Raw genomic sequence first — 27,920 nt, 5'->3', positions numbered from 1 at the left:
TTACTCGACGTGGTGAGCAATCACACTGTAGTGCTGCGAACTATTCTTGTTTACATTTTTTTAGCAAAAACACATAAAACCAAAACAAAACATATTACCAAACATAAACATCTGTACAAAGATGCAAAAACGACGAACGATTCGTTAAGCGAAAATGTTGCGAGTGCACGACGATCGTCCATGACAATTAGGTGACCAAAGCTATGGAACCAAAGTCCAGCATCAGAAATTAATGTGTAAAAGAAAATACAACATTATCCTCTTTGGAGCAAATAACCTCATCTCCTCAATCTGTGTTAAATCCTTCTTCAACATAACCAAACATCCAGTCTCATGAGACCCTGCTGTATCATGAGGTGGAATCAACCATAATGGCCTGAAAAACCAATTCGATTACATAAATAGAATCTTCTTCAACTCAAGATGATCCAATGACAAAAATTGCCTTGATAGATGTCACCACACTATCTGTAGATCTTGAAGCTGGTCCATGCTGCCACTGAGATCATCAGAGTCATAAACATGCAGAGGGTTTGCTACATCTCGTCTTTCCGTTCCCCTCATGGTCAGATTCTGACTCTTCTGCTTTCATTGTCCACGAGAGTTCTATTCATAAGCCGATGTTTACGTATCATTTGAACTTCTCTGTTTGAGGACGTAACAGAGCTTTGGATTGGATTCTCCTCAGCTAGCATCTGTTGAATTTTTTTAGATGAGAAATTTTCATTCATAACAAAATGAAGAGAAGATTAATGAGTAAAAAAACTATCAAACAGAAACTTGACCAATGAATGAATGTCCAGAATCAATCAGTAAAAAGTATTCTTAATCAAGGCCAATTTCCAAAGGAACTAGCAAGACTTGTAGAGTACATAGAATCCCTTCACAAGTTCAATATCTTCTAGCAAGTAATACTGACAAACAAAGTTTACATAACAGACAAATAGGAAAGAAAACATCATTTTATTAACAAAAGGACCAAATACAACTGAATCTTGACAAGCAGACATTATTTAGCCTTAAAAAATACTGTTACAACAGAAAAATCAGTAAGGCCACAAAAAAAATATAAAAAACAGCTTGAAGTAGAGGGCAAAATATGAAATTGATTATTCATTTGCCTCAGTATTTCAGTGAAGAAAAGGAAATATAAAATTCTAGCCAAAGTTAATCTAAATCTGAGCACTGAGTGGTAGATAAATAAGATTTACTTCAGCAAACGAGATCATGAGATTGCCACTTATAGGGGAAAAAAATGATGATAGGTTAAGACCCTCAAAGAAGACTAAAAAGCTCCACCAAATTGTCCAGAGCTTGTCATTCTTTTAGTAATGTAACTAAAAAAACAGTTACACAAAGCAATGCTTGTTGAATCTGATGCATCATGTTTTCATGACAGTAAACATGAGGTATAACCAGATGTTAAAGCCAAATTTGACTGAACTGAGTAATTAAAATGCATATACTAAAACAATGCATCATTCGTAAACTGGAAATGTACCAGCTGCTAGATGGTGTCTACTTGCAATCATTTGAAAGTCCTTGAGACAGGCCATGTAGTACACTTACAAGAGTTAGCTCTTCCTACTGCTTTGATAAGCATATCAATTGCAGTAGATACACTAGCGATCAATACTGTCCAGATTAAGCAAGACCAAGATTATCACATCATCATACACATCTAAATATCATTCTATAAGCATAAAGCAAGACTAAATTAAGCAGCAGGGCAGCACTATGCAGTCTGGAGAAACACTAGCGATCAACTCTGTCCAGATTAAGCAAGGCCAAGATCATCACATCATCGTACATAAAATTAAGCAACAAAGAAGCACTACTCAGTGAATTCTCGGTAGCATTTCAGCCAAATCAAATCATGCTGCTAACCAACCTATATTCCAAATTGAGTAAATCCAGAGCATTTGATAAGTCATGCTGAGATTTCAACTTTTCTCAGATTTGACTGTTTTTATCAGGGACCATTAGAGGTCCTCTTTGCTATGGTAATCTTCTCTAGAAAGTTACAAATCCACAAACTTGGTACAGCTTAGCTTCAGAAGGTGTTTTACTGTTTACTGATGAGGCAACATCTAGAAGATGTATAGAAATGTGAAGCTGTCATAACTCAGTGGTTATTCTTCTTAGTTGATATGGGAATCATAGCATGAAATGTCAATCAGGGCCAACAAAGAGATGAGAAATGAACATATGCATAATAGGGTAGGAACTTAAGCCTAAATTCTGCTATCTGAACTATGGACAATCTAATTCCAAGAGTTTGTATCCAAATTAATAATGCCTTTGCTGGAGAATTCATACATGCCAAAGTTTACATAAATCTTACAATCAAGTAAACTTATCATGTGAAATAAATGTTTATCAGATGAAATGAGAATATTTTATTGAACACTAAAAATCAATAACAAATGTTTAGGTTGTTGAGGTGAAAAACATGATTAGTGATATTCAAAATTAAGCATTTTAAAAAGACAGCATGCTAAGCTTCCTTGAAAACTTGCAGAATACTCAACCTAACTATAACCAATATTGTTTGGAAGAAAACAAAAAAATGACATACTACCACAATACTTTATAATTGACGTAGCACCTACAAGTTGCTGAGAAATGATAAGTGCCCTAGAGCATGCGGTCTGCCTAAATTTACTTATCACTTATTAAGCCAAGCATCTAGTAGCCAATCCAACATCACGTTCAAAGCAATTAAGGAGAATAACAAAAATAGACAGATCTAACTGTATTATTACTCCATTAGTAATGAACCAACCTGACATGAATCTTGTACCATTTAGGGGAAAAGATTACAGGATCTACAAAAGACAAGCTATTATGTAACTGTTAGCGTGAACATTCATAGATACTCCATATAATACATTAAAAGGAAATAAAAAGCCAGGAATGCAAGTGAAGTGAAATTGTAACCAAGATGTGAGGCGACATATTGAGTTTACCTCCTTAATTCCTTTTGCAGTTTCAACTACTAGAATCAAATAAATTATATTTTAAAATAAGTGATATCAATCAAAACTCAAAAGTCACCTAGACTATATAAAAATAACTGAAAATGCTCATCATGTTCGATGAATCTGCAAGATCATTGTCCATGTTTTATTTCATCTATGATAACTCAAGCAATACTTCAATGAAACTCTAGGAATTTATTTAGTTGATGGACTTCATATCTTCTTGAAGGTTTTGTAAATTTTACAGCTGAAACGAAGTACAGTTAACATTTTTGAACATTTTTAAAGGCTTTAAAGATAAGAAAAGGCTGCAATAGGTTAATAGCATATAATGTTAAGTAGAAATTAACAACATACTTCTGATGTAAGTGGGACCATGTAGCAACATTTTATTATCTACTTCACATGGATAAGTGCCATAATCTGTAAAATCATTTAGCACCGATTATCAACTTCAGTAAAGATACATTTCATACAAAGTTAGAGCATCGAGAAGTTCCTGTAGTTATCCTCAATAATACTGGCATTTGTATGTCCCCCAAGAAATTTCACTTTGGAGATGTCTTCCTCTAGGATTTTGATGGATGACTTCTCCAGTTATTATTGTGGGAATTCTGCTAGAAAACCTCAAGATACAAAGCAAGCATCTACCACAAAACATGGATGCTATAAGTGAAGACATAGAGCCATAGATCAATTAAATCAAATAATAATTATCAGTTGGTCAGAAGCTCATATTGGCATGTTAAAGCATGCCAAGGATAAATTTTTGACACAAGAGGCTTAAATTTAAAACCTTTTATCTACTGAACAGATAAGGTACCTCACCATCAGTCAATGGCTAATGCAAGTAGTTGTAGCAGGGATATTTACTCCTAAAAAAGAAGCAAGATTTATTGTTACCCAAAACTAATCAAACAGCAAGATGCTCATCAAGGTTCTTATACCATTGTCTCTGCTAACTCATGTATTATGTGAATTGTAGGCTTTGACAGACTATAATTCAACCTTGTGTCACCCAAAAATGTATCAGCTCATGGCAAAAGCAACTGCCGCCGAAGGATAGGAAGCAAACTGAAAATTCTGCTGATTATAAAGTGGGCTAGAAATATTCAGAATCCAACTCGTTGTTGATGATTGTTAACAAAGAATATACCATCCATGCTCTATCACCATCACCTTAATTCAGGATATGCTTCACTAATTGAATTGAACTAGAGTAATCCATATTCATGGAAATGCTGCGCACTAGCACGTTCCATGTAGCAACATTTGGGAAAATTCCTTCACTCAACATCTTCAGAAGATATACCATTGATTCTTCTAAATTCTGCTGATTGCAAAGACCAGAAATCAGTCTAGTGTATGAAAAGACATCCCTATAACAATTTTCTGTATTCATTAGACCTAATAGTCGAGCAGCGTTTGTAACTTTGCCTTCCTCACAGAAAGCATGAATTATTCCATTAATAGTGAGTGAATCAGGTTGTACACCCTGAACTATCATCTTTCCAGTAAGTAGTAAACCTTCCTCGATCATACCTGCCTGAGTGATGCCATGTATTATGGTGTTATAGGTAACCAAAGTTAGCTCAATCCCATTCACTAACATATCATTCACAAGTGTAAAAGCTTCTTTGAAGTTTCCTTCTCTGCAAAGGCCATCAAGCAACTGATTGTAGGTTCTGGTGTTTGGTTGACACCTTTGTATTTTCATATCATCAATTATACTCATGGCCCAACCCACTCTTCCACTGTCACATAGATGCTTAATTAATGTGTTGTATGTCACTGTATTGGGAGGACAATCCTCTAACATCATGTTCTGGATAAGATTTATTGCATGATCAAACATGGAGTTCTTGCAAAATGCCTCCACCATGTAAGTATACACGAGGACATTAGGCTTGCAACCGCTGTCCATCATCTTGTTCCATGTTGACATTGCACCTTCTAGGTCTCCTTGCTTCGAGAAGCCATCAATAAGAGAACCATAAGTTCTAATATTAGGAGGAAAATCATTTTGAATCATCTCATCAAAGACAGATAAAGCACTTTTCAGATTACCAGTAGAGCAAAGACCATGAACAAGGACATTGTATGCAACAACATTGGGCATGCATCTGTCCCGAATCATCCTATCCCAAACATCGAGAGCTTCAGATATATTGTGCTCTTCAAAAAAACCTTTTATCAAAGATGTGAAAGTAAGGATATTAGGCGCACATCCTTTAACCAGCATTTGAGCCAAAATAGCGAGGGACAACCTCATTTCTCTAACCTTACAAAATGCATTAAGAATTGTTGTGTAGGTAATTACATTAGGGAATAATCCTCTAGCTATCATATCATCTACAAAACATAGTGCCTCTTTCATTCTAAGTTCTTCGCACATGCCATTTATGAGAGCATTATAAGTAGGTACACATGGGGTTGAACAAGTAACCAGCTCCTTAGCCTCATTTAACTTCCCATACTTGCAAAGGGAAGAAACTATTGTTGTATAACTCACAGAATCTGGAGAATGTCCCTTATTTGCCATCTCAATAAGAAGTTTGTATGCAACATCTACTCGATCATTTTGGCATAAAGCTTTGAGAAGAATGTTGTATGTGAACACATTGGGCTCTATTCCCTCTTTCTTCATGTTGCTGTAAATAGGATTTATCATACTAAACCTGTTATCTTTGAGCAATGAATCCAAAAGATGATTATAAATTCTCACAGTCGGTCTGCAACCGAGATCTTGAATGCGATAGAATGTTTTTAAAGCTTGATCTGCAGATCCAATTCGAGCATATGAACTTATGACGCTGACAAGTATGTCCTCGGAGCAGGGTAGACATTGCAGCTTCATTTGTTGCAGGAGGTATTGAACAGCATCCATCTGACTTTCCCTCCCTAGTTTCTCAATCATAATTTGGTATGTGAGCCGTGTGTGCCTAAAGCCTCTTGATACAGCTACAGATCTGAAATAATCTAGTGCAACTGCAACATTCCTCTCCGAATGTAAACTCTTCAGTACATCAGTCTCTTTCACTTCAGAAACATTTGAAACCTTTTCTCGCTTACCATCAGGGACCAAATCCATATTGAGGACCACTGGCATCACCGGATTTCGAACCTTCAGCAACAAGGAGCGACCCTCTCTGAGATACATGATTCAAGTTTCCAGGAAGGATCACCAATCTCCACCAATGGATTGCATATCAAAAAAATATCCAAGATCAACACAACAACATCTGGCCATAGCCGAGGTTCATCACCCAATAGCCATCATTATCTTCTCAGATGGTTATGAAGAATGCCAATATCAGATACCACAATTAAAAAAAACAAACAAACAAGGAATACTCTCTCAGTCACCTATCTTCCGACAAACAACCAAAGGTATTCTTTCTCCCAATAAGAAGAGAAATGCAATGAAGCTTGTCCCAGTACGCATCATCTCAAACGTAACATTGTCAATCACTAAAGCTTCGTGATTTAATTCCAAAGAAGCGTCTTTTCCACACTCTAGCCACACTCCAGCATTAATTAAATGAACCCGAAGAGTAAATTGAGCTATGGCGCAGTAATTTACCGAAGCCTAGTAACACAAAGAATCAAACGGAAAGAAATGAACTGCAAGATCGTCCTTTTTTGCTAAATCCTGAAAGATAAATTCCCAAAGAAAATTCGACATAAAACAATATCGCCTACCTTTGTGTTGAATTCACCGGAGGGAGTTACTGAGTGAAGCTAAAACCCTAAAGGAGCCCCCAAGTCCACACGCGACATCCATGCTTGCTATCCTAGGGACACCCGTACGAGGACTTCCATCAGGGCTGATCGTTTCGACGCCTTTATGGCAGCGTCAGCGACGGTGAGATCGTGGCTGAAACGGCGACGGGAAGAGATGCCCCTTCAACTCGCCCTCCTCGTACGAGAGCCGTAGGTCGCTCCAATATGAATCCCTTACGTTTAATCTAGCGGAATATTCCGGGTATATTCTGTCATTTTCGTCGTAGAGCCGAAGGTCGCTCCACTACGAATCCCTCAGCTTTTAATCTAGCGGAATATTCCGGGTATATTCCGTCGGTTTTCGTCATCCGCATCATAGACTACAATGAGCAACCCCGAATCCGGCTTGCATCATTTACCAAATTATAGTAAGATCGTCACATTATTCGAGTAAGATGAATCGTCAAAGTCGCAAATTGCCACATTATTTAAGTACGATGAAACGTAACTTATACCAACATATATTTTTATTAGAAATGTAATGACATAAATTTGAAATTAGGATAAGTGGTTCTCTCGGTTTAATTTACAAGACAAAACGGATCGAATCCAATCGAATTGAGTTGGATCGATTGGAACATCAATTCCTAATCGCAATGGGAACGCATGCATTCTTGGCGGCACCGACACGGAAAGAGGGACACGTCACGTTGGAGCTCACAGTGGCAGCCCCGTGATTCTGATCATCTAACAAACGAACAACGCATCCTGCGTCACTGATCTCGAACTCAATTTATTTCCGGGTTGCTGTCTTTGGGTGACCGCCGCTCACCCAACCTCGCATTTACGCGCTCGATCAATCCCTCTTGCGTTAATTTCTTGGTTGTGGCTGTAATGAGATGAGTTTGGGGATCAGATCTGGTGCTCTCCTCTGATCGATCCATCGAATGCTCCTCGATCTTGGGCTCTTCTCCTTGTAGATCTGCTGTTTACTCTTCCATCGTCGATGGAGATCTCTGGCCCTGTAACTGCGGGGCAGGTAAAGGGAATCGAGCTAGATCTGATGGTTTCTTCATCCGATTTGTCGTTTAATTGAAATATTTCCCTTTACCTTCGGTCGATTTGAGTGTCGAGCGATTTCGATTTGGGTTCTTGTTTCGAGCTGCATTTCGTTGGATATACGAGAAGTCGGATACAGATGATATGCTAGGATTCGTGGATTTTTCGTGTGTTCGAATGTGTTTTTTACTTGCGATGCGACATTGCGGAGCCTAGGGTTTTGGGTAGTGGGTTCCGTGGTGTTCAAGGTGTTAAGAGGTGAACGGAATTCTCTGATCGGTCGTCTTATCTATGAAGGACGGCATTTCCAGTCTCTTGCTTTTGGATTTCAATTTATAGATTCGGAATTGATGACTCCGTTACACTTTGTTATATTCATGAATTACAATGTTGAAAATGAAGTGATTTACAAGATATGTTTTAAGCATTTATCTAACTCCAATCAGATCTCGCTTGTTTCCGGTTTTCATTCCTCGATGCAGTAAGAACGCCGTAAAAAGCAGTTCATTGGCTTCTTGTGAACTAATGTATTATGTTTTGCTTGTGACAGGTGTCATTTATGCTTGGAATTATTCCACTTTTGGCAGCATGGGTGTATTCAGAATTCTTGCAGTACAGGAAAAATTCAGCACCCTTGAAAGCGTGAGTTGTTTTCCATTTATATCAGATAGATCTTTTCCTGTAGGTTTGCTGTTAGTTACTGTTAATACTTTGTCGTTCATCTTAAGTTGGAGTGATGGCCATTTTATCTTGCACCACAAGGTGGAGTTTATGATACAAATTTTAACACAGAATTTGCTTTAGTAGCTAGCTTTCTGTTTATATGACACTCCAATGTCATATGAAATAAGCTTAAGCGGTACTGGCTATTTGAGATCAAAGAGCTGATGTTGCCACTATAAGTTGAATGAAATTTGTGCTTCCCTTATGCTGATTAGTGACACCAAAGAAGTGATGATGTCATTGATGAAGTTGTAGATAGACTCGAGAAGATAATTTTACGATCAACTTAGCGAAATGGGCTTGGCAGTCAAATCATAAACATGTGGTGATACTTGATACATCTTAAAATTTGATCAGATATGAAGTTGATGAATTGGGCATTCACCTTTTTGTCTTTAGATGGAGAAACATATGTATAATATGGGAAGCCTTTTAACCTGATGATCTTTGGTTATTTGGAGGAAATGAATTTGGACAATCATATTTGTTTTAGATGATTATGGATTAGATGGGTATAGAGTATAAACAATGATGGATCTATGCCAACACAATGAAATGCTATTTGAGGATGAATGACTGTTGAATTGAAATAAATGATAAACAAAATGATTCTTTATCTCCCACCCCCACCATTTGGCTGGTCAAGCTATGGTGGTGTTTCGACCGAGGTGATGGTATGGGAGAGCTGTTTGCTGTTGTGGACTGAGGATGTCACCAAGATGAACTACTAATATGATCCAATTATCTTAGCATGAGTTGCTACCATACTAGGTACTAGTTAGTCCTTCAAATTGTTCTATTTTTTAATCTTAAATTTCTGCGAAGTTTCATGTCTGTTCTGGATTGCAGTGAGTAAGCCGGAGTTGTCTTAAAGTTTAGCCTTAAACAGCAACTGATGATTACAATTCATTCTGCAGCGGCAGAAACTCGGACGTCAATTTGGTTGTATTGGATAAGGAAGCAAACAAAGAAGATGATCAAGCTGTGTTATTAGAGAGTGGTCTTCAAGCAGCATCTCCAAAAGCTTACCATTTGTCTACCACATCACACTTTTTAAGGTTGGTCATCTGATGTTCTTGAACCATCTGTATTGCTAGGAAAGCTTTATGTTGCTATCTGTTCTTAGCTAAGGTCAAATTTCATTGTACATTTTGGAGCTGTTTAGGTTCTTTCTGATGGACGAAGCATTCTTGCTAGAGAATCGATTGATATTGAGGGCTATGTAAGTAACTATTTTATTGTATTATAAAATGTTTGTTGATTTTACCGATTGTGATTTTTGTCAAATGGCACTTTCAGATCAGAATTTGGTGCTTATTTGCTCTATTTTTATGTATGTGATCGTACTAATCTATTTGGGGAGTCAAAAAAGGTACGATTAGCACTCAAGTTGCTTAAATTATATCATGCTTCTTTTACAGAGTTTTTGTCCACACTGAAGCACCTAGATGTATGGAAAATAGTGTTAATTTCTGATGCATATATGCAGATATGGGTATTATAGTAACTAGTACAACTTGGTATATGAAAGCACTGCTATGTCAAATCAATGTGGTGAAGTTTGATATTTGTTAATAGTCTTAAAGTTTATAACTAGCACCCTTAAACAATTCATGATGATTTTTTTTACTGACATAGCATTATGATAAGAAAATTATGGTTGAACTTAAATTTTCATTATTTATATCTCAATAATCATAACATGATGGTTATTATGAATTATGTATATACAATTATTTTATTAATATATTTATGTCTTGTCTATAATAAAAGACAAAATTCGACATTTAAGATAAGCAAACTTCTCCGAAGTAGTATTCAATGCCATATCCTAAATTATCATTTTTTAATGTATTTTAAGATTCAGATGTTTCGAGGAAGTATCCATGTCTAAGAATTATCGTACAATACTGTGTTTGGCATGTACTCAATATAAACAAAACAAGCCATCAAAGTATTTGTGCTCGATAGGTGTGGGCGTTTAGAAAGTTGCAGTTACGAAAGTTTTGAGAATCAAGCTGGTTCACAGCAAAACTCTTTCAGAGTGAAAGCACAACATAGAATGGCTTGCAGCCCTTGGCAATTTACCTAGAAAATCAATGTTTGTAAAAGAACATGACCAACAAGCCTTACTCGACATTACATGTGATACCTTTCTGGATGTAGGGTTCTGTTTTCAACTAGTTCAGATCTTGGTATTCTCATCCTTTTTTATTGTGGTAAAATCTTGGCAATTCAGGGAAGTGTGTACCTACAAAATGTATCAAGAATATTCGTCACAGTAAGAACTGTTTCTTAATAGAATAGAATGTTAGGCACTTGGCAATATGGAACCCAAAAAAAATTGATAATCAGAATGGTGATTATATACTCTAGCCACAAGGAAAATTATTATTGCAATTTATATACTGTTGAGAGAAGTTTATAAATTCAAATCGTCGCAAGCTACCCAGTAGTCATCTGTGTCTGACTTAATTGTTATGGGACTGAACAGCTGCATTAACTCTTGCATAGGCTAAAACTCAGGACCAAAAAGGCACCAAATTGGATAATTATCAACCTTATCTCTTGGCAATACTGAGGTGATACTGGTTATTTCTTTGGGAAGTTACAGAGAGCTGTTACTTATAATATACATGAATACATGTCTCTAGAAACTTTCCTTTAGTAATAGATTGATGGTAAAACAACTCTGGAATGCAATAACCCCTACAATTTCTTTTGTTCATAAATTTTTTATGATTTTCTTTCTGTTTGACTGTGGTTTGACAATTTTATTGTTGTTTGGCATAGTTGCAGAATGTTATATACTTTTAAAAAATGCTCACTCTATATCGCCTTCTATCTGCAGAATTACAGCCGTGATCTCTTTCTTTTTCTCTACTTTCTTCTTATTGTTGTGGCCTCAATGACATCTTTCAAAGTCCACCAAGACAAGTCGCCATTTTCAGGAAAATCTATATTGTATCTGAATAGGCATCAGACTGAAGAATGGAAAGGATGGATGCAGGTTTATCCTCCTATTGACTATCATTGCTTGGTCAACCTGTGTTTCTGTTTGTTTATACTATGTATATGAAAATTGTCTGTGCAAATAAACTGTTCCAGTTTAATTTTGTTATCATGTAGCAGAGAGCTTACCATGATTACTAGTTAGATAATATGTACCTGGATATATTTGTGTAGTAGAAAATGTGAAACAAATTTGTGGACGGCACATGAAGTACAGACGATTAGAAATCAACAGCACAACCTAAGGCCAGAGGATTAGAATGTTCTTTTTCATCTTGAATCAACAAAGCATAAATTTCTGGTTTCACCAGGAGGCTTTTCTATTTTGATTGATTCCTACTGGCAAAGCTAATCATAGAAGAAACTTGCTCGAAAACTTTGTGTTCATTCTGTTGATCTGGATTTTGTTGGATATCTTTCCCAATTCTGTTGGTTAATATATTCCTGTTGAATCGTATCTGGTCCAACCTATAATAATTCCTAGTACTGTTTAAGCACAATCTGTTTTTCATTCTCAGATAAAATGTTTCGTGGCTTGACTTTTGTAGACTCCTTATATTATTGTGTAGACTCCATGACCATTTTTATTTTGTCCAGTATAGTATTTGTAAACTCATTTTTTAAGATCTTGGTTTTTGAATTACTTTGGAGCTGGACCATCAGATATAAGCCTCACCTTTCAGCATTTATGCTCTTCTTATAGTGGCTGCTCTTTTACAGGTATTATTTTTAATGTACCACTACTTTAATGCAAAGGAAATATACAACGCAATTCGTGTTTTCATTGCTGCATATGTGTGGATGACTGGATTTGGAAATTTTTCTTACTATTATGTTCGGAAAGATTTCAGTCTTGCTCGATTTGCTCAGGTAAATTGTATGCACACACATATAGTTATTTCTTTGTGTTGATTTTGTGGTTTTGCCTATCTTCTTGTTTCCTTATCCTTTCTAACTAAATTCTGCTAACAATATGTCTTTGTTTAACAGATGATGTGGCGCCTTAATTTTTTTGTGGCATTTTGCTGCATTGTCCTTAATAACGACTACATGCTGTATTATATCTGCCCCATGCACACTCTTTTCACCCTTATGGTCTATGGTGCACTTGGAATTTTGAACAAATATAATGAGCTTGGTGCTGTGATTGCCATAAAAGTTGTTGCCTGCTTTTTGGTTGTTATTCTGATCTGGGAGGTTCCTGGGGTTTTTGATATTGTTTGGAGTCCATTCACCTTCCTGCTCGGTTGGTGCTCTGCAAAGTTTTCACCAAGTGCTTTGACTTGATTATGTTAGTTTTAAGTCAAATAAGTTATTTTCTTTATACATATCCAGGTTACAGCGATCCTGATCCTTCGAAACCAAAATTCCCTCGTCTGCACGAATGGCACTTCCGGTCAGGACTTGATCGGTATATCTGGATTGTTGGAATGATATATGCATACTATCACCCAACTGTAAGTTTTAAATATTTTTAAGTACTTTTTGCTAAGAAATTATTCCATAATTTAATTGAACGTTCTACATTGCACAATGATTACTTTTTATCTATAAATCATGGTTCTGACATCTTAAGGCAACCAGAGGCTTGCAGCTATACAAATTACACAGAACTGTTTTATAAGATTTATGACCATGCACATGAATCAGATATGCGAAATATGCCTTTATGAAAATGTTCACATTGTTGTCGTGACTATTTTTTGAATATGACATTCTTTATGAAGTATAATCTTACTCTTTTTTTTTAGTTCGTTGCCAAACTTCTATACTTGCTGTTACAGGTTGAGAGGTGGATGGAAAAGCTTGAAGAAGCTGAAACAAGGAAGAGAATATCAATCAAGACATCTATTGTTACAGTTTCACTAGTGGTAGCTTTATTAGACGTTATATTTTTCGTATAATGTTCACAATTATTCTGCTTTTTGTCTCAAATGCCTTTCTTATTGCATCTCAGGCTGGATACTTATGGTATGAGTATATTTACAAGCTGGACAGGGTTACCTACAACAAGTATCATCCATATACATCATGGATCCCGATAACGTATGCAACTACTGTACATGCATCGTGCATTTTATGATCTTCATTTGCCATCTTCTAACACTTCTTTCTCTTGTAAATTAAGTGTTTATATCTCCTTGAGAAACTTTACCCAACCATTTCGGAGCTGCTCTCTTACCCTTTTTGCGTAAGTAACCTCTTTCCTTTAGTCATTGTTTGTTGATTCTTCCATGAGAATACAGATGTATATACTATTACCTTTTAAGTTTTAGGAAAGCTATTCTTGTAATCTAAATGCCTTTTATGTACTAGAAGATTCTAAAATTGTCTGTAATTACGTGTTAGGTGGCTTGGCAAAATAACCTTGGAGACTTACATATCTCAGATCCATATCTGGCTAAGGTCTGCAATGTGATCTATAGTTCTGTCGGAATTCCTCAGTCAATGAATAATCTTGGAAATGCATTTTATTCCTGAATTATGGATTAAAACATATTCTCACTGAAGTTTTGTGACCTTGCAGATCAGGAGTTCCTGATGGACAACCGCGATGGCTGCTGTCACTCGTTCCTGATTATCCAATGTTGAATTTCATGCTCACTACCGCGATATATGTTGCGGTGTGTGAATTACCAAATCAACCTGGCACATAAATTGGTAGCTAGTGTGTGAACAAACAAATAAACAAAGAGTGACTATTTCTTGATTTCCATGTGCAGGTTTCACATCGACTCTTTGAGTTGACAAACACATTGAAGATGGCATTTGTGCCGAGCAGAGACGATAAGCGCCTCGCTCACAACGTGATTGCTGGAATTGCAGTCTCAGTTATCTTGTACTCAGTGTCATTTGTACTCGTCAGTGTTCCAAAAATGCTGGTAAGCATATCTGCACTTATGCCAGTTAAGATCAGATGCAAATTTGAAAAGGAATGCCTGCTTTGCCTAGTTCCTACTCTCATGTTTCTATCCTTTGTAGGTATGACGTGATACACTGTGTCAATACTTCAAATAATATTGGGAAATATAGCAGCTATGCAATCTGTGTATTGCTAAAATTTAAAGAGCTTTGGCAAATACACCTGGCGTGCATACGAGACAAAGCTTGTGGCGATAACGTCTATTTGGAAGATGAAGCACCAGCAATCAGGCTGCAGATTTCTATATAAAAGTTAAGCTGTTGTGATGTGTATTTTTGTAGTTTCTGTTCCACTACATCCCCCAAGTTGACACAGATGCTTCATAGCAATTATTTTGCTCTTTCTTAGTGTTTCTATGCCTCGGCCTGCAGTGCACATCTATGAATAGGGGAAAAGCGTAGAGCAAGCTGCAGTTTTATCCTCTTTTAATGAATGCAATGTAGATATTTGAAGTCAAACTAATGATCATAACAAAGTGAACTAGTGGGGGATTTAACTCATTGCTGCTGAACCTGATTCAGAAGCCATATGTATAGATGATGAAATGGAACTGATATGGTATGGACTCGACAGAGACGGAGATGCATTTATTATTATCTGCCGCTGGTAATTTTGTGACACTAACGAACCGATTAATTTGAGGACATCATATTTTCCATCTGTAGGATATGGTCTTTCATTGTAGACCAGTTCGATCAGACCTCAGAACAAACGTCTTCTTGGGACAGTTCGTAACTTTTGCTGAAAGGGACAAATGTGGACGTCGAGGAATCAATGAATGGTCAAATCAATCAAGCGGTTTGTTTCAACTTGCCAACGCGCGTTTGATATGGGGAATAAAGAACTAAAATAATTATATATATATATAATTTATAACACATAAACATAAAGGCGTCTGTAGTCCAAAGGTTAGGATAATTGCCTTCCAAGCAATAGATCCGGGTTCGATTCCCGGCCGACGCAATTGTTTTAAACAATTTTCTTTTATACTTATGTACTATCATTTTTAACTAAACAATTTATAACAAATAAACATAAAGGCGTCTGTAGTCCAAAGGTTAGGATAATTGCCTTCCAAGCAATAGATCCGGGTTCGATTCCCGGCAGACGCAATTTTTTTAAACAATTTTCTTTTATACTTATGTACTATCATTTCCGACTAAACAATTTATAACAAATAAACATAAAGGCGTCTGTAGTCCAAAGGTTAGGATAATTGCCTTCCAAGCAATAGATCCGGGTTCGATTCCCGGCAGACGCAATTTTTTTAAACAATTTTCTTTTATACTTATGTACTATCATTTCCGACCAACAAATTACCCTTTTTTTTTTTTAGTGCTTTTTTTCTAATTCTCTTAAAACATTATTTACTATCTAAAAGAATGATATTAACCTTATTATGACTTCCATCATCATCACTATTATCTCTCATCCGATTTGGACTCTTGTCTCATCGTATCATATTCGACATTTATATTTAAGAATAAATTATTTAACAAATCTTATATTTTTTATTTATTTTCTAAAGAGGGCTTCTTTTTTACTTTAGTTTTGTAATCTTTTATTTTTTAAAAGAGAATATTACTCTTGTGACTCCCGTTGTCATTGCTAGTATCCCTCTTCTGATCTTCGTCTTGTCTCCTTATCATCTTCCTGATATGATCGCATATTATCTTTTTTTTAAGTATTTTTTTTAATTCTCGTAAAACATTCTTTACTTTCTAAAAGGATGATATTAACCTTATTATGACTTCAATCATCGTCATTATTATCTCTCCTCCGATCTTGACTCTTGTCTTCTCGTATCGACATTTATATTTAAGAATAAATTATTTAATAAATATTATATTTTTATTTATTTTCTAAAGAGGGCTTCTTTTTTATTTTATTTTTGTAATCCTTTATTTTCTAAAAGAGAATATTACTCTTGTGACTCTTGTTGTCATTCCTACTATCCCTCTTTTGATCTTCGTCCTATCTCCTTATCATTTCTCGGTAATGATACGATCACATATTACCTACTTTTTTTTTAAGTTTTTTTTTCTAATTCTCATAAAATATTCTTTATTTTATAAAAGGATAATATTAACCTTATTATGACTTCCATCATCACTATTATCTCTCCTCCGGTTTTGACTCTTGTTTCCTCATGTCATATTCAGCATTTATATTTAAGAATAAATTATTTAACAAACCTTATATTTTTATTTATTTTCTAAAGAGGGCTTCTTTTTTATTTTATTTTTGTAATCCTTTATTTTCTAAAATAGAATATTACTCTTGTGACTCTCGTCGTCATTCCTACTATCCCTCTTCTGATCTTCGTCCTATCTCCTTATCATCTCTCGGTTGCCTACTTTATTCCTTAGTTAAGCACTCCTACATCGACCCGAAGTCTCTTATTTTCAACTATCTTAATGAGAAGCTCATTGGCATCGAAGTTACAAAGGTCCCCAACCTCTATCCTTTTGCCTTGTCATTACCTCTGCATTCTTCACCTCCTCAACCCCCCTTTATGACCATGTGTCTCCCTCCATGAGAGTAAGAGATTGATGACTCTATAAATCTCATCTTTATAGTATCATGACATTACCATGCCTATGACCCTACTATTCATCGTCTCTTATCTGCGTCTTTTTCTTCATAATTGATAGGTAGCTATGCAACACTATGGCACTCCTCCAAGTCTATCTTCATCTTAACTGTTGCTTAATTTTGGGTAGCTAAGTCCCTTTAAACTCATCGTTGCTTTCTCGCTTTTTTAATCACCTGCTTCAAAACATTTGTGTTCTTCAAGCAATTTTCCTTAGTTGACAAAAAGATATACTACACCTCTCATGCATAGCCCTCGCCATCAAGTTGTAAGGCTCATTTCGATTTTATTATCTTTTACATTCTTAGTAGTAATGTTTACTCGCTCGATATTATTCTCTAACTTATTGGGCTCTCTCAAGTAAATATGAGCTTTAAATTAGTCTAACTTTCTAACAACTATGATCATATCTCTATATGATCATGTCTCTCCCATGGGACTCACTAGTACTTACACTCAAAATTCTCCTTAGTGGTACATAGCCTTCATATATTGATGACTAAAGCTTTCATATGATGCAAAATTCAGTACAGCATGAAAGACCCACTTCTATAATACTATGACATTCACTTCTTAAATTCATAGCTCTTTTTATTATCACATTGAAGTATAGCTCCTAATAGCTTCCGATCATGCCTTCGTATAATTGTCCTTCGCTGGACATCTCTCGTGTATGTCATATTGCCTCGAATAGAGCACTAGGATTCGCTGGACTATGTCATCTCCTAGTATATCTTTGTTATATTTTAATTATTATATGATAAACTTGGATCGTGATCTCTCAATATCTGTTCTCCACCAGCACATTCTAAGCTTCCATCACTTTCAATTATATTCACTTCTTCGGTAATCGACCTTTGTTTACTTGCTTTTAGGTCATACATAGATGAAGTGCAACTCTAAGATAGTCCATCATCTAACAGCTCTCAAAGTTCATTGACTTCACTAAAATTGTTATGCTATTATATGGATACAAGGCCTTTGGCCCTAGCATAATCTACATTACACACATCTTCCTTTGTGGCAACTTAAATGATAATACTACAGCATATTCTTCAAAAGTATCTACCTCTATATTCTTTTGTCTCATGCCAAGGCCTTTTAAATATAATTTTACCTCTGTAAGTTGAGTCACCTTAGTCCCTATGTTAATTACTTTACTAACATATGCATGTGCCTTGAAGCTCTATTCGACTTTGGAATAATATAAAATGAGTTCGCTTCATTAGAACACGAGACCCATATAATAATATAATCTCACTCTTATCTCTATAAGAGTTCATGTCCTTAATCTCTGTCCAATGAATGTGCCTAGTATCTTCGTGCCTTTACATCATGTTTCACCTTCTATGTTGACTCTCTTTATGCGACTTGAGCACTTCACCAAGTTTTACCTAAGTTGCTCTAATCCTTGGATTACATTAAGTTGATGTTGGTCATCATGTCTACTCCATATGTTAGTCCTCCATTGAAAATGATCTCCGGCTCCAAGTGTGTCATCATCTAGTGTTGCCTAGAGTTGCTCCCTCATTTGATCTCATACTGCATCTACCAATGTATTATCTCATAAGAGATCATGTGATGACTCCATGTCATCATCTAGTGTTGCCTAGAGTTGCTCCCTCATTTGATCTCATACTGCATCTACCAATGTATTATCTCATAAGAGATCATGTGATGACTCCATGTCATCATCTAGTGTTGCCTAGAGTTGCTCCCTCATTTGATCTCATACTTCATTTGGTCTAATCCACTGACCAAAACGCTTAAGCTGAAGTTGATAATAGTACACTCATCAGACCCTTATAAGTCAATCTTAATCTTGCCCACTTTCGATATGGGACTAATCAGGGGTGTTACAATCACCCCCACTCAAAGGCTTGACGACCTCGTCAAGCCCCAACATAACCCAGATCAGGCCCTAGCATAGTGCATGTGAGGCGCAGCTCAGTGGTGGCTTCACGCCGTGACGAGTCCTATGACTCCGTCTATGGGTAGCCCTAGCTCTTTCCTACTCGAGCCCCTCACCATGCCCAAATGCTAGGTCAGCTCTGATACCAAATATTATGACCCGAGCCTGATGAGCTAACTAGCCTATCAACTTCGTTTGGTCTAATCCACTGACCAAAATGCTTGAGCTGAAGTTGATAGTAGTACACTCATCAGACCCTTATAAGTCAATCTTAATCTTGCCCACTTTCGATGTGGGACTAATTAGGGGTGTTACAACCCCTCTCAACATATGTAGTCTATTGTATATGATTCTCCCTCTAATTGCCAATATCAAGCCGTAGCTCAAACTTAGCTATCTCAATCTTTATGTTTTATATATTTTTTTCTTGCTCGTTTGTCCTCATAGTACATCGTGTACAAAAGGTTGGTCATTCTTTTAAATGTCAACCTTGAATATTTGCTCCTCTTAGTAATTCTTTTTTATATGTATCTACACCCTCCCTCAAACGATCATATGTGTTGGTTGCGTTCAACACAACCCCACTAAGTCCCTCATATTTGTATGCCAAGTATTTCTAAGTGTACTTATCACGCGCTGATATCATATGTTATAAATTTAGTTAGTTTTGCCTAAATCGTACTATCACAAACTTAGTTGGAATTACTTAAATTATTAAGCATATTTGTGTTATCCGTCCATAAAGGGTTAGCTTAGTTGCAACCTCGTTTAGATTCCAAAGGAATTGTAAAAGAGTAAATTGATTAGTTCTAAAAATAAATGATGGATAAGTCTTGCTGTCTCATAGAGAGGATAGCTTTACAAATAATTCAATAAATACTTGGTGTGCAAGAGAGAAATAACAAAAATGTCTACCACCACAAGAGGTTATTGAGTGGCCTCCACATCATAGCTCCAACTTTACTATAACTATAAAAGTTAATTCACCTTTTTGCACCCCTCCCTCTTTAGTTGTAAAGTTGATATTTGTTGTGGGTCTTTAGTTTCTCCTTGAAAAACTTGAACCACACAAGGGTCGTCACCTTCTATCAAATATAGGGAGTAAGAACGACATTAACACCAACTTCATCATGTGCATGAACTCCATTCTAAGGATCACTTGAAAGTCATCCAATAGTATCATCATATTAGTTGTGCTTTCGCTCCATATCTTGATCTTAATAAGGACCCCTTTTGTTAGCCCGAAGATTTGCTTTGCCTTCGAGTTTATCATCTTCATCCGACTTGGGCTCTTCTCTAGGTTCAACTTAAGTCGCCTTACTTTTTGATCGATAATAAAATTGTAAGTAGCACCCGTGTCCACCATTACACGAGTTGTTCGACTATTTAGCTTGATGTTCATGTACATTAGCTCATTGCTCCCTATTTTCTTTTGCTTCATCTTCTTGTTCTCCCCCACTTGACCTTGCAATGCATTCAACAAATGCATTGCTCCCATATAGGATTCTTGCAAATCCTTATCATCACTATTGGATTTCGAACTACTCGAACTAAGGGTGATAATTTTTCCCTTCTCCAACCTCATTTTGATCGAACTGCTTGTCCACTCTAATACCATAATATAATAAACTTAGTTAGAATTACCTAAGTCATGAGACACCCTTACATTATCCATTCGCAAAGGACCAACCTAGTTGTACCCTTGCTTAAGTCTCGAAGGACCTACAAAAAAGTAAATTGATTAGTTCTGAAAATGAATGATAGACAAGTCCCAACATATAGCAAAGAGGATAATTTTATTAATAATTTAACAAACACTTGCGTAAAGAGAGAAAAAAGAGAAAAGAGAAAATATAAATTTTAAAAGGTAAACTAATAATCGTAAGTCTACGAATGGCTACTTACTGAGTGCCAAGTGGGTTAACAAGTTTCTATAATCTTAATATACAAATTTGTGAATTCAATCAATGCTCAATACTACCCAAAATCCTCATCCAGTCCTGGGCCACTCGAGTGGTTCTAGAGTACTGAGATGGCTGACATTTGGCTCAACATCACAACTTGCAAAAAATAAGTCATGACACACGAAAATTGGGTCATTTTGGAGCAGTTCTACCCATTTTGGTGAGCGATCATTCCGTAGTCTTGCAAACTATTCTTGCTTATAATTTTTAAGTAAAAACACATAAAAACAAGGTAAAACACATTGTCAAATATATATGCAAGTAAACAAAGGTGATGAACGATCTATTAATGAAGGTATTGTGAGTGCACGATGACTATCTATGACAGTGCAACGCCCTTGCATATTCATCTGCAAAGGACTAATCTTATTGAAACATCTTATGATCTAGTAAAGGCCTGTAAAAGAGAAGATGAGTTAGAGGAAGCATTTTTCTCGGGATCCTACGAGTAGAGATTTTACCAAACACTTGATAGATAATATAAATTATAAATATAGACTTCGCAAACACTGAACAGTCATGCAACAAATGGTCTCTCATGATCAAAAATCCCCACAAGTGCTCATATGACGTTACTGTGAAACATGACAACAAATCAACCTTACATAATATCCCAAAGACCCATTCAATCATATAACATCTGAGTAGCTCTAGGATGCTATACTGGCTAACACTTTATATCACCATACGAAGCTAAAAAATCCTAAAATGACTATTTGGATGATATATTTTGGGATAGTTTTAAATTTATACGATGGCCATAGACAATCTATATTTACAAAACTAAAATGACAATTAAAACTAATCAAAATAAAATTATAAATCTATTGAAACTCTTTATATGGTATGTGAAAAAAACTAAATGACACAAATATAAACAAAAATTACATCTAACATCCGACTTTTATAAGTTATTTAAAAGAACGAACTTCTCTTCATTTTCTAATATTCTAAAATGATATGATCATGAACGTTGCTATGATGGAATCAAATTTGTACTTCAATTGATGAATTTTTAAGATTTGTAACTTCAATTATAATCATAATTTATTTTTTTATATTTAATTTCTTTTTCCCTTCCTTGAGCAATATGAGAAACGACATTAGAATTATTCTAAATATTATCATGTGCAACTTAATACCTTTAAACTAATTATAATTTATGCAAATATAAGATAAATTAAATTGGCTTTCACTAGGTAACAACTTATATCGAGTTATATAATTAAGATATGGATCAACTTGGATGATAAAACATCTTAACTAAAATACAACTCTAATAACAAATAGATTTAGGAGTAATTTACAATGAATATGGATTTTTTATGATAATAAAATAAAAATAATATAAAATAAGATAACTATCAGACTAATCAAGGAATAAAGTTCAAAAATATCTCTGCACATAGACGATAAAATCATACCATTAAAAAAAAATTGACAATTGTGTTCGCTCTCATCTCCCAGGTAATGTAAAAAATAAATTCAATTCATTGACTCATTTCCGAATAACACATTACAAGATCAAATATATGATGATAATAATTGATAAACTTGTAAGATCTTAAATCAATATTTGTAACCTCTAATAACAATCATAATTTAATTTCTTCCAATTTTTTTTATACATTTGCTTCTCCTTTTTTTCTCCTTAAGTAATGCAGTAAACTTGATTAGAATTAGTTTTAAAAAAATTAGATTAAAACTGTTCTAAATATTGCCATGTGACAATTTATAATATAAGATACCCATAAACTAATTAAATCTATTATAAATACAGTTCACTCCCAATTTATAAGTACTTTTAAAACATGGTCAAAGGTACTAAGCAACAAAATATATCTTTACGTAAGAAAACTGTTAATGGCAAATGGCCAGAAACCAATCAGGGCAAGAAACTTCTCTTTTTCTTGGCAAAGGGTGATGGCTCATGGATCAACATGGACTGGAAAAATATGCACAAAGGTGCCAAAATCTTTAAGAACAAGCTGAAGGTTTGAAGGCCAGAAGAACCGTCAAACTCTTAGCGGCTCACTGTTATCTGATCGTATTTACAGAACATAATTACTATCAAACAGGATGCAGATAGTGTCTCTGCAAGAAGGGCAGGCGAAAAAGAAAAGGGTGACACGTTACATTCAGATCAATCTCTTGCGAAGGTTGCAAATTTCTATTGGTGAGATTGCAGGAGATTTTGAGAACTGCTCATCATCCAGTTCTTGCTTACAAATTACTGCAATCAGAACAAAGACATGTGATAGGCATTAGAAACATGCATATCATTAAATAGTAGTATTCATATTACAGAAGCGGTTAGCAACATGAAATCTCTAGTTACACAGCTGGCCTTAGTGCTAGCGGGTATATATTGCCATCCAAAACATTGCTAGGATATCCTATATAAACACTAAACAGATGTAACTATCTCAAGATTTTTTAATGAAACTGGTATAGATAATTACAACGGCGGAAAAAAAAAACCAAACCTGCCTACCTTGGGTATCCTGAGGAAGACATATTAAGGTGATTTACTGAAGCATTCTTGTGAAAGTGAACAGAGATTAATCCACCACGAACCGAAGATTCAGGAGAACCATGAGATCTGACTATAGAACTCCTTTGTGAAAAAGCTTCTAACAGAACCACAAAAAGTATGAAACTGAGAAACTTGATCAGTTAGATATTAACTTCCAGGATGTAATTACATCATAACTTGCAACAGCAGCTGTATTACTAGAGAGTTCGAAGACATGCCTGATTGCAACTAATAAATCAGCACCTTAGAGGACAATTTAGGTGCCATGAAAACAAACTAGTGAAATATTTTTCATTGTCCCACAGATGTCAACACTTATAATCATGATTTCTGATCAGTTATTTAATGATTAAATTAGAAGAGAATAACCCCAATGTGCTGGAAGCTTGTCCAAGAGTACAATTCCAGCAGAATCTGGAACCAAATCTTGAACAGATAGATTCCCAAAATGTTTTCATTATAAACTTCTGCAACTGAAGAAGTTATCGCACAACTTCTCCAAGTTTATATACAAAAAACTACGAATAGTGATTAATAACAAATATTGCTAACTTTACCTTAGAAGTGAGTGTTCATGATTCACAGTGCACAGGATGGAATTTTTATCATTATGTAGATGTAAATAGGCTGATAGGACAATCCGAACCTGGAGAAACTATATTTTCCTTTGATGCTTATTGCTATACAACAAACCACAAGTGAAAAAACTAATATAGAAAGGGACACAAACAGCTGAAAGTCAAAACAGACCAAATTTGTTTCAGCTTACATCAGAATACACCAAAATTAAGCTTAATTGAACATTAACTAAAACTCAAATCAGAGATTGATATAAATACTTTATATATAATATTAATTAATAAGCAGTTTAGTGCCCTTAAACACTTAAAATAAACCAGATACAGTTTACGTTTATATACGATCAAATCAAACACAATTGAATCTTAACATGCTCGAAAAAGAAAAAAAAAAGATCCATATAAATATCATAATCAATAAATGACAGTTGCACAAGGAAAAAAATATAGAGATGGTGTCGTGACCCGGGTCTGATGGGCTAATTGGCCTATTAACTTCGTTTGGTCTAAACCACTGTCCTCGTCAAGGCTCAGCATAACCCATATCAAACTCTAACATAGTGCATGTGAAGCGTAGCTCAATGGTGGCTCCACGCCATGACGAGTCCTCTGACTTCATCCACGGATAATCCTTTCCTACTTGAGCCCCCTCACAATGCCCAAATACTAGGCCGGCTCTAATACCAAATGTCATGGCCTGAGCCTGATGAGCTAACTAGCCTATTAACTTCGTTTGGTCTAAACCACTGTCCAAAATGCTTAAACTGAAGTTGATAGTAGTACACTCATCAGACCCTTATAAGTCAATCTTAATCTTGCTCACTTCCGATGTGGGACTAAACATGGATGTTACAAATGGTGTACATTATATAGTATATACCACATCAGGTTGAATTATGTTTGGACTTCTCTAAGTGCTAAGCTTCATCAACTATAATACGAAGCTGATGAAAACCCATTTTTAAGCACTCTGAATCAGTTGTCAGCCATAATTTGGGGCTAGGTATTGTAAACAGAATAAAACTGAGCATTGACACCATATTTGTATATCAATCCTAACATTGGAGTCATGTATAAAGCATGACAACAGATTCGGCAGTTCATCATAAGCCATTTTCCAGAAAACTATTGGCTTAAAAGCAGGATAACTAAAGAGCCATGCATACACATGAAAGTTGCAGTCATTGTAATTTACATAGTGAAATATTTAGATACAAGAATTGGTGATGTAAACAGGGAGATGATTACACCATTTTAAACATGTTATTCTAACGCAGATGAAAAGACAACTGAGATGACCAATTGTTTCAAATTCTTAAATTGATATTAATTCAAAATTGTCATTCTAACACAACTTTTGTCATGATTCTTGTCAGTCTTTGTCTCATAAATCAACCTTCAACAATACAAAGTTAAACTTTTAAAGAAAAAGGAACAAGATGATCAGTTGTTTCTTATTACTGTTCTCAGATAAGGCATGCTATTCTGGTGAGGTTTTTGACTTTGATTATGGCAGCATCAATATTGGGTGTACTAGCAACATCTGCAAGCATCTTGATTTGTATGAACTAGCATCAAGCAGAATTAACAAGACTTTCTTATACCTAGCAGAGGGTTACTTGAAACATTCCTTTTCTGCAACACAGAATGTAAAACAACACATTGTAAAATATTTGCACTTCAAGGGATCTGACATCAGTATATGGTAAATAAAGCACATAATTATATATGCCAATGAAGAACAAATTCTTCCACAATATCTTACATCAATTACTTGGTAGCAACACAACCCAAGAAAAAAGAAGCTACAAAATGCTAGTAACTATACTGCCATTGATATATAAGTAACAACTTCCAGTAAAACTTGGAGGTACCAAAAATCATGGATGCAGTATACCTTGCCAGATTATAACAAGGCAGAAAAGAATGGTAACAATCAAGGCAAAGAAGTTGCCTGTAGAAGATGTCGACTTTGTGTTCCTCATCTTCTTTTTCATCTGCTCAATCCTTGCCCGCTTCATCATGGAAAGCTCAGAAATCTCCCTTATCAGCTTCTGATCAGCAGCATCCAACGATGGAGACCTGGGAGGCCGGGGTGGTTTCGGATGCTTTTTGCAGCCTTTCTTTTTCATTTTCTCCGCTCCCACCTTCTCCTCCAGAAGCCTCACCCATTCCTCTCCTCCATCCCTCTTGTCCGCTGAAGCTTCTGCATTCCTGATAGGAAGCTCAGCACAACCAGGCATACCATTTTCCAATTTCACAGCTTCTTCATGTTTCATGAATCCATCAATGCCCAGAAAGCCACTCCATTCCTTATCCAACACTCTTCTCCCCTGCCCTGCGCCGCAGCCCACATCTTTTGCTTCCTCTTGTTGGTTTATCATCGTATTCATGCCACTTTCCAAATCCACCAAAACATCTCTATCTACTGATATTTGTCTATCCATGATAAACACAATCAATATAGAAGTTTCCTTTTCCCTTATCCGTCACGGCCCTAATCCAAACAGAAGCCCCCACATTCTCGTTATAATTTACGAAGAGCCACTTAGAACACCTCCAAATATTTCAAAAATATCATCTTCCTGCGTAAAGTTAAGGTCAACGTTAGAATCATCGCCCAAAAAAATACTGGCTTTAACGCCCGAAATCGAGAAGCCAAAAGAAGCAAATCATATTGTCGTGAGAAACAACCAAAAATCTCAAAATGCAGCTACTGCATCTCCGATTGAACCCAATGTACTTGCTGTGACCTAAAGTCCAGATCATATTATCCCAAAGAAAAGAATAATCATTGGAGGAAGGCAAGAAAGCTACAGAAGACAAAAAAACACCAAGATGGGCCAAATATTACACAGAGTTCGTGCAAGAACAACCCCTACCAAACAACAAAAGGAGATCGTCAGCGCTTACCATTTTCCACCGGGGAAACAAAGCGTATGACCAAATCCAGAAGACGGCACGGGCGTGTCGCCCATTTCCCCATCAACGAACACCGAAGCTCCTCAAATCAGAGAGGGATTAGGGCAAGGGGAAGAGGATGTGTCGGCAAGGCTAAGACGAAACACAGGAAGAAGACGGAAGAGAAGGATAGAAGAGAAGAGCATAACAAAGGCACGAGAGAAATTGATGAAATAACGGAGGAAAGGTGAGCAGTTGATTCGCTGGCCTCCGATAGCCTTATCCTGTTCCATCTGGCCCAAAACATGACATTGGATCAACGACTCTACCAGTGACACGTGGTAGCCGAGATCAGCAGTTCCCGATGGTGCGCTGATCCTAACAATATCTTTGCCATGTGATAAGGTGAAATTGATTCTACATGACCCCGTGGTAATTGCCGACGCTAAGCTGTTCGTACTAATATGTGTGTCACGTCAATTATTTAGCGAAATTGATTTTATATGTTCCCATGTTTCGAATACTATTTTAAGTTGAGGGTGAGAATTTTTTCGAACATGACTATATCTCGTGTCTCTTACAAAAGAAAATAAATAAATCTTTTTCTAAGATTAAAAAAAAAAACTATATCTCGTGTCTCTTATCAAGATATTTATCTATATATATCTTACGTCTTTATAGAGTGTTTGTTTAATTCGTTCAATATTTTTAATCATAAAATAAGAATACCTCTTCATTTTTGTAAGAATACCTCTTCTTACAAAAGAAAATAAATAAATCTTTTTCTAAGATAAAAAAAAAATGACTATATCTCGTGTCTCTTATCAAGATATTTATCTATATATATCTTGTGTCTTTATAGAGTGTTTGTTTAATTCATTCAATATTTTTAATCATAAAATAAGAATATCATTTTTATATAATCTAGTTCTTCTAATTAACAAACTAATGATATAATATACTTGATAGAGTATATTGTGGTATCACCTTCACAACAACAGTCAACAGCGTGGAG

At 35.8% G+C, this 27,920-nt stretch overlaps 3 protein-coding genes and 3 non-coding genes across 14 annotated transcripts; 4 read left to right on the top strand and 2 right to left on the bottom strand.

The window, feature by feature from the left end:
- Positions 1-192: 192 nt before the first annotated feature.
- LOC103993317 (pentatricopeptide repeat-containing protein At3g48810) lies at positions 193-6,918 on the bottom strand. Of its 5 annotated transcripts, none has more exons than XM_065120562.1 (4): positions 6,684-6,918; positions 2,786-6,570; positions 1,502-1,635; positions 193-695 (listed from the first exon to the last, which is right to left on the bottom strand). In XM_065120562.1, the coding sequence occupies exon 2, from the start codon at positions 6,139-6,141 to the stop codon at positions 4,162-4,164; it is 1,980 nt and encodes a 659-aa protein (XP_064976634.1). In that variant the 5' UTR covers positions 6,142-6,570; positions 6,684-6,918; the 3' UTR covers positions 193-695; positions 1,502-1,635; positions 2,786-4,161. The 5 variants fall into 5 exon arrangements, with proteins under 5 accessions (XP_064976634.1, XP_064976637.1, XP_064976635.1 ...); XM_065120565.1 differs by having other exon boundaries at positions 3,929-6,570; XM_065120563.1 differs by having other exon boundaries at positions 1,502-6,605.
- A 568-nt stretch (positions 6,919-7,486) lies between these two features.
- Positions 7,487-14,777, top strand: LOC103993318 (protein REDUCED WALL ACETYLATION 1). 2 transcript variants are annotated; one of them, XM_009413341.3, is made up of 16 exons: positions 7,487-7,743; positions 8,314-8,405; positions 9,404-9,544; positions 9,652-9,708; positions 9,786-9,858; positions 11,338-11,496; positions 12,219-12,368; positions 12,489-12,744; positions 12,834-12,955; positions 13,283-13,369; positions 13,456-13,544; positions 13,627-13,689; positions 13,848-13,904; positions 14,026-14,122; positions 14,222-14,380; positions 14,481-14,777. In XM_009413341.3, exons 1-16 carry the CDS (start codon positions 7,711-7,713, stop codon positions 14,484-14,486), a joined length of 1,641 nt encoding a protein of 546 aa, XP_009411616.2. In that variant the 5' UTR covers positions 7,487-7,710; the 3' UTR covers positions 14,487-14,777. The 2 variants fall into 2 exon arrangements, with proteins under 2 accessions (XP_009411616.2, XP_064976632.1); XM_065120560.1 differs by lacking the exons at positions 7,487-7,743; positions 8,314-8,405 and having other exon boundaries at positions 9,644-9,708; positions 14,481-14,624.
- A 535-nt stretch (positions 14,778-15,312) lies between these two features.
- On the top strand, positions 15,313-15,384 carry TRNAG-UCC (transfer RNA glycine (anticodon UCC)). The gene has a single exon. It is a non-coding gene; the product is annotated as a tRNA-Gly (tRNA).
- A 77-nt stretch (positions 15,385-15,461) lies between these two features.
- Positions 15,462-15,533, top strand: TRNAG-UCC (transfer RNA glycine (anticodon UCC)). Its single transcript has one exon. It is a non-coding gene; the product is annotated as a tRNA-Gly (tRNA).
- Positions 15,534-15,610: 77 nt separating this feature from the next.
- TRNAG-UCC (transfer RNA glycine (anticodon UCC)) lies at positions 15,611-15,682 on the top strand. The gene has a single exon. It is a non-coding gene; the product is annotated as a tRNA-Gly (tRNA).
- A 7,154-nt stretch (positions 15,683-22,836) lies between these two features.
- Positions 22,837-27,123, bottom strand: LOC135619016 (uncharacterized). 4 transcript variants are annotated; one of them, XM_065120556.1, is made up of 4 exons: positions 26,918-27,123; positions 25,902-26,589; positions 23,385-23,523; positions 22,837-23,123 (listed from the first exon to the last, which is right to left on the bottom strand). In XM_065120556.1, the coding sequence occupies exons 2-4, from the start codon at positions 26,449-26,451 to the stop codon at positions 23,114-23,116; spliced, it is 699 nt and encodes a 232-aa protein (XP_064976628.1). In that variant the 5' UTR covers positions 26,452-26,589; positions 26,918-27,123; the 3' UTR covers positions 22,837-23,113. The 4 variants fall into 4 exon arrangements, with proteins under 4 accessions (XP_064976628.1, XP_064976629.1, XP_064976630.1 ...); XM_065120557.1 differs by having other exon boundaries at positions 25,959-26,589; XM_065120558.1 differs by lacking the exon at positions 23,385-23,523 and having other exon boundaries at positions 25,959-26,589.
- Between the last annotated feature and the right edge of the window lie 797 nt (positions 27,124-27,920).

The sequence above is a fragment of the Musa acuminata genome, chromosome BXJ2-8 (assembly GCF_036884655.1).
Source record: "Musa acuminata AAA Group cultivar baxijiao chromosome BXJ2-8, Cavendish_Baxijiao_AAA, whole genome shotgun sequence".
In the NCBI taxonomy this organism is placed as follows: Eukaryota; Viridiplantae; Streptophyta; class Magnoliopsida; order Zingiberales; family Musaceae; genus Musa; species Musa acuminata.
This window is presented reverse-complemented; position numbering and strand designations above follow the sequence as displayed.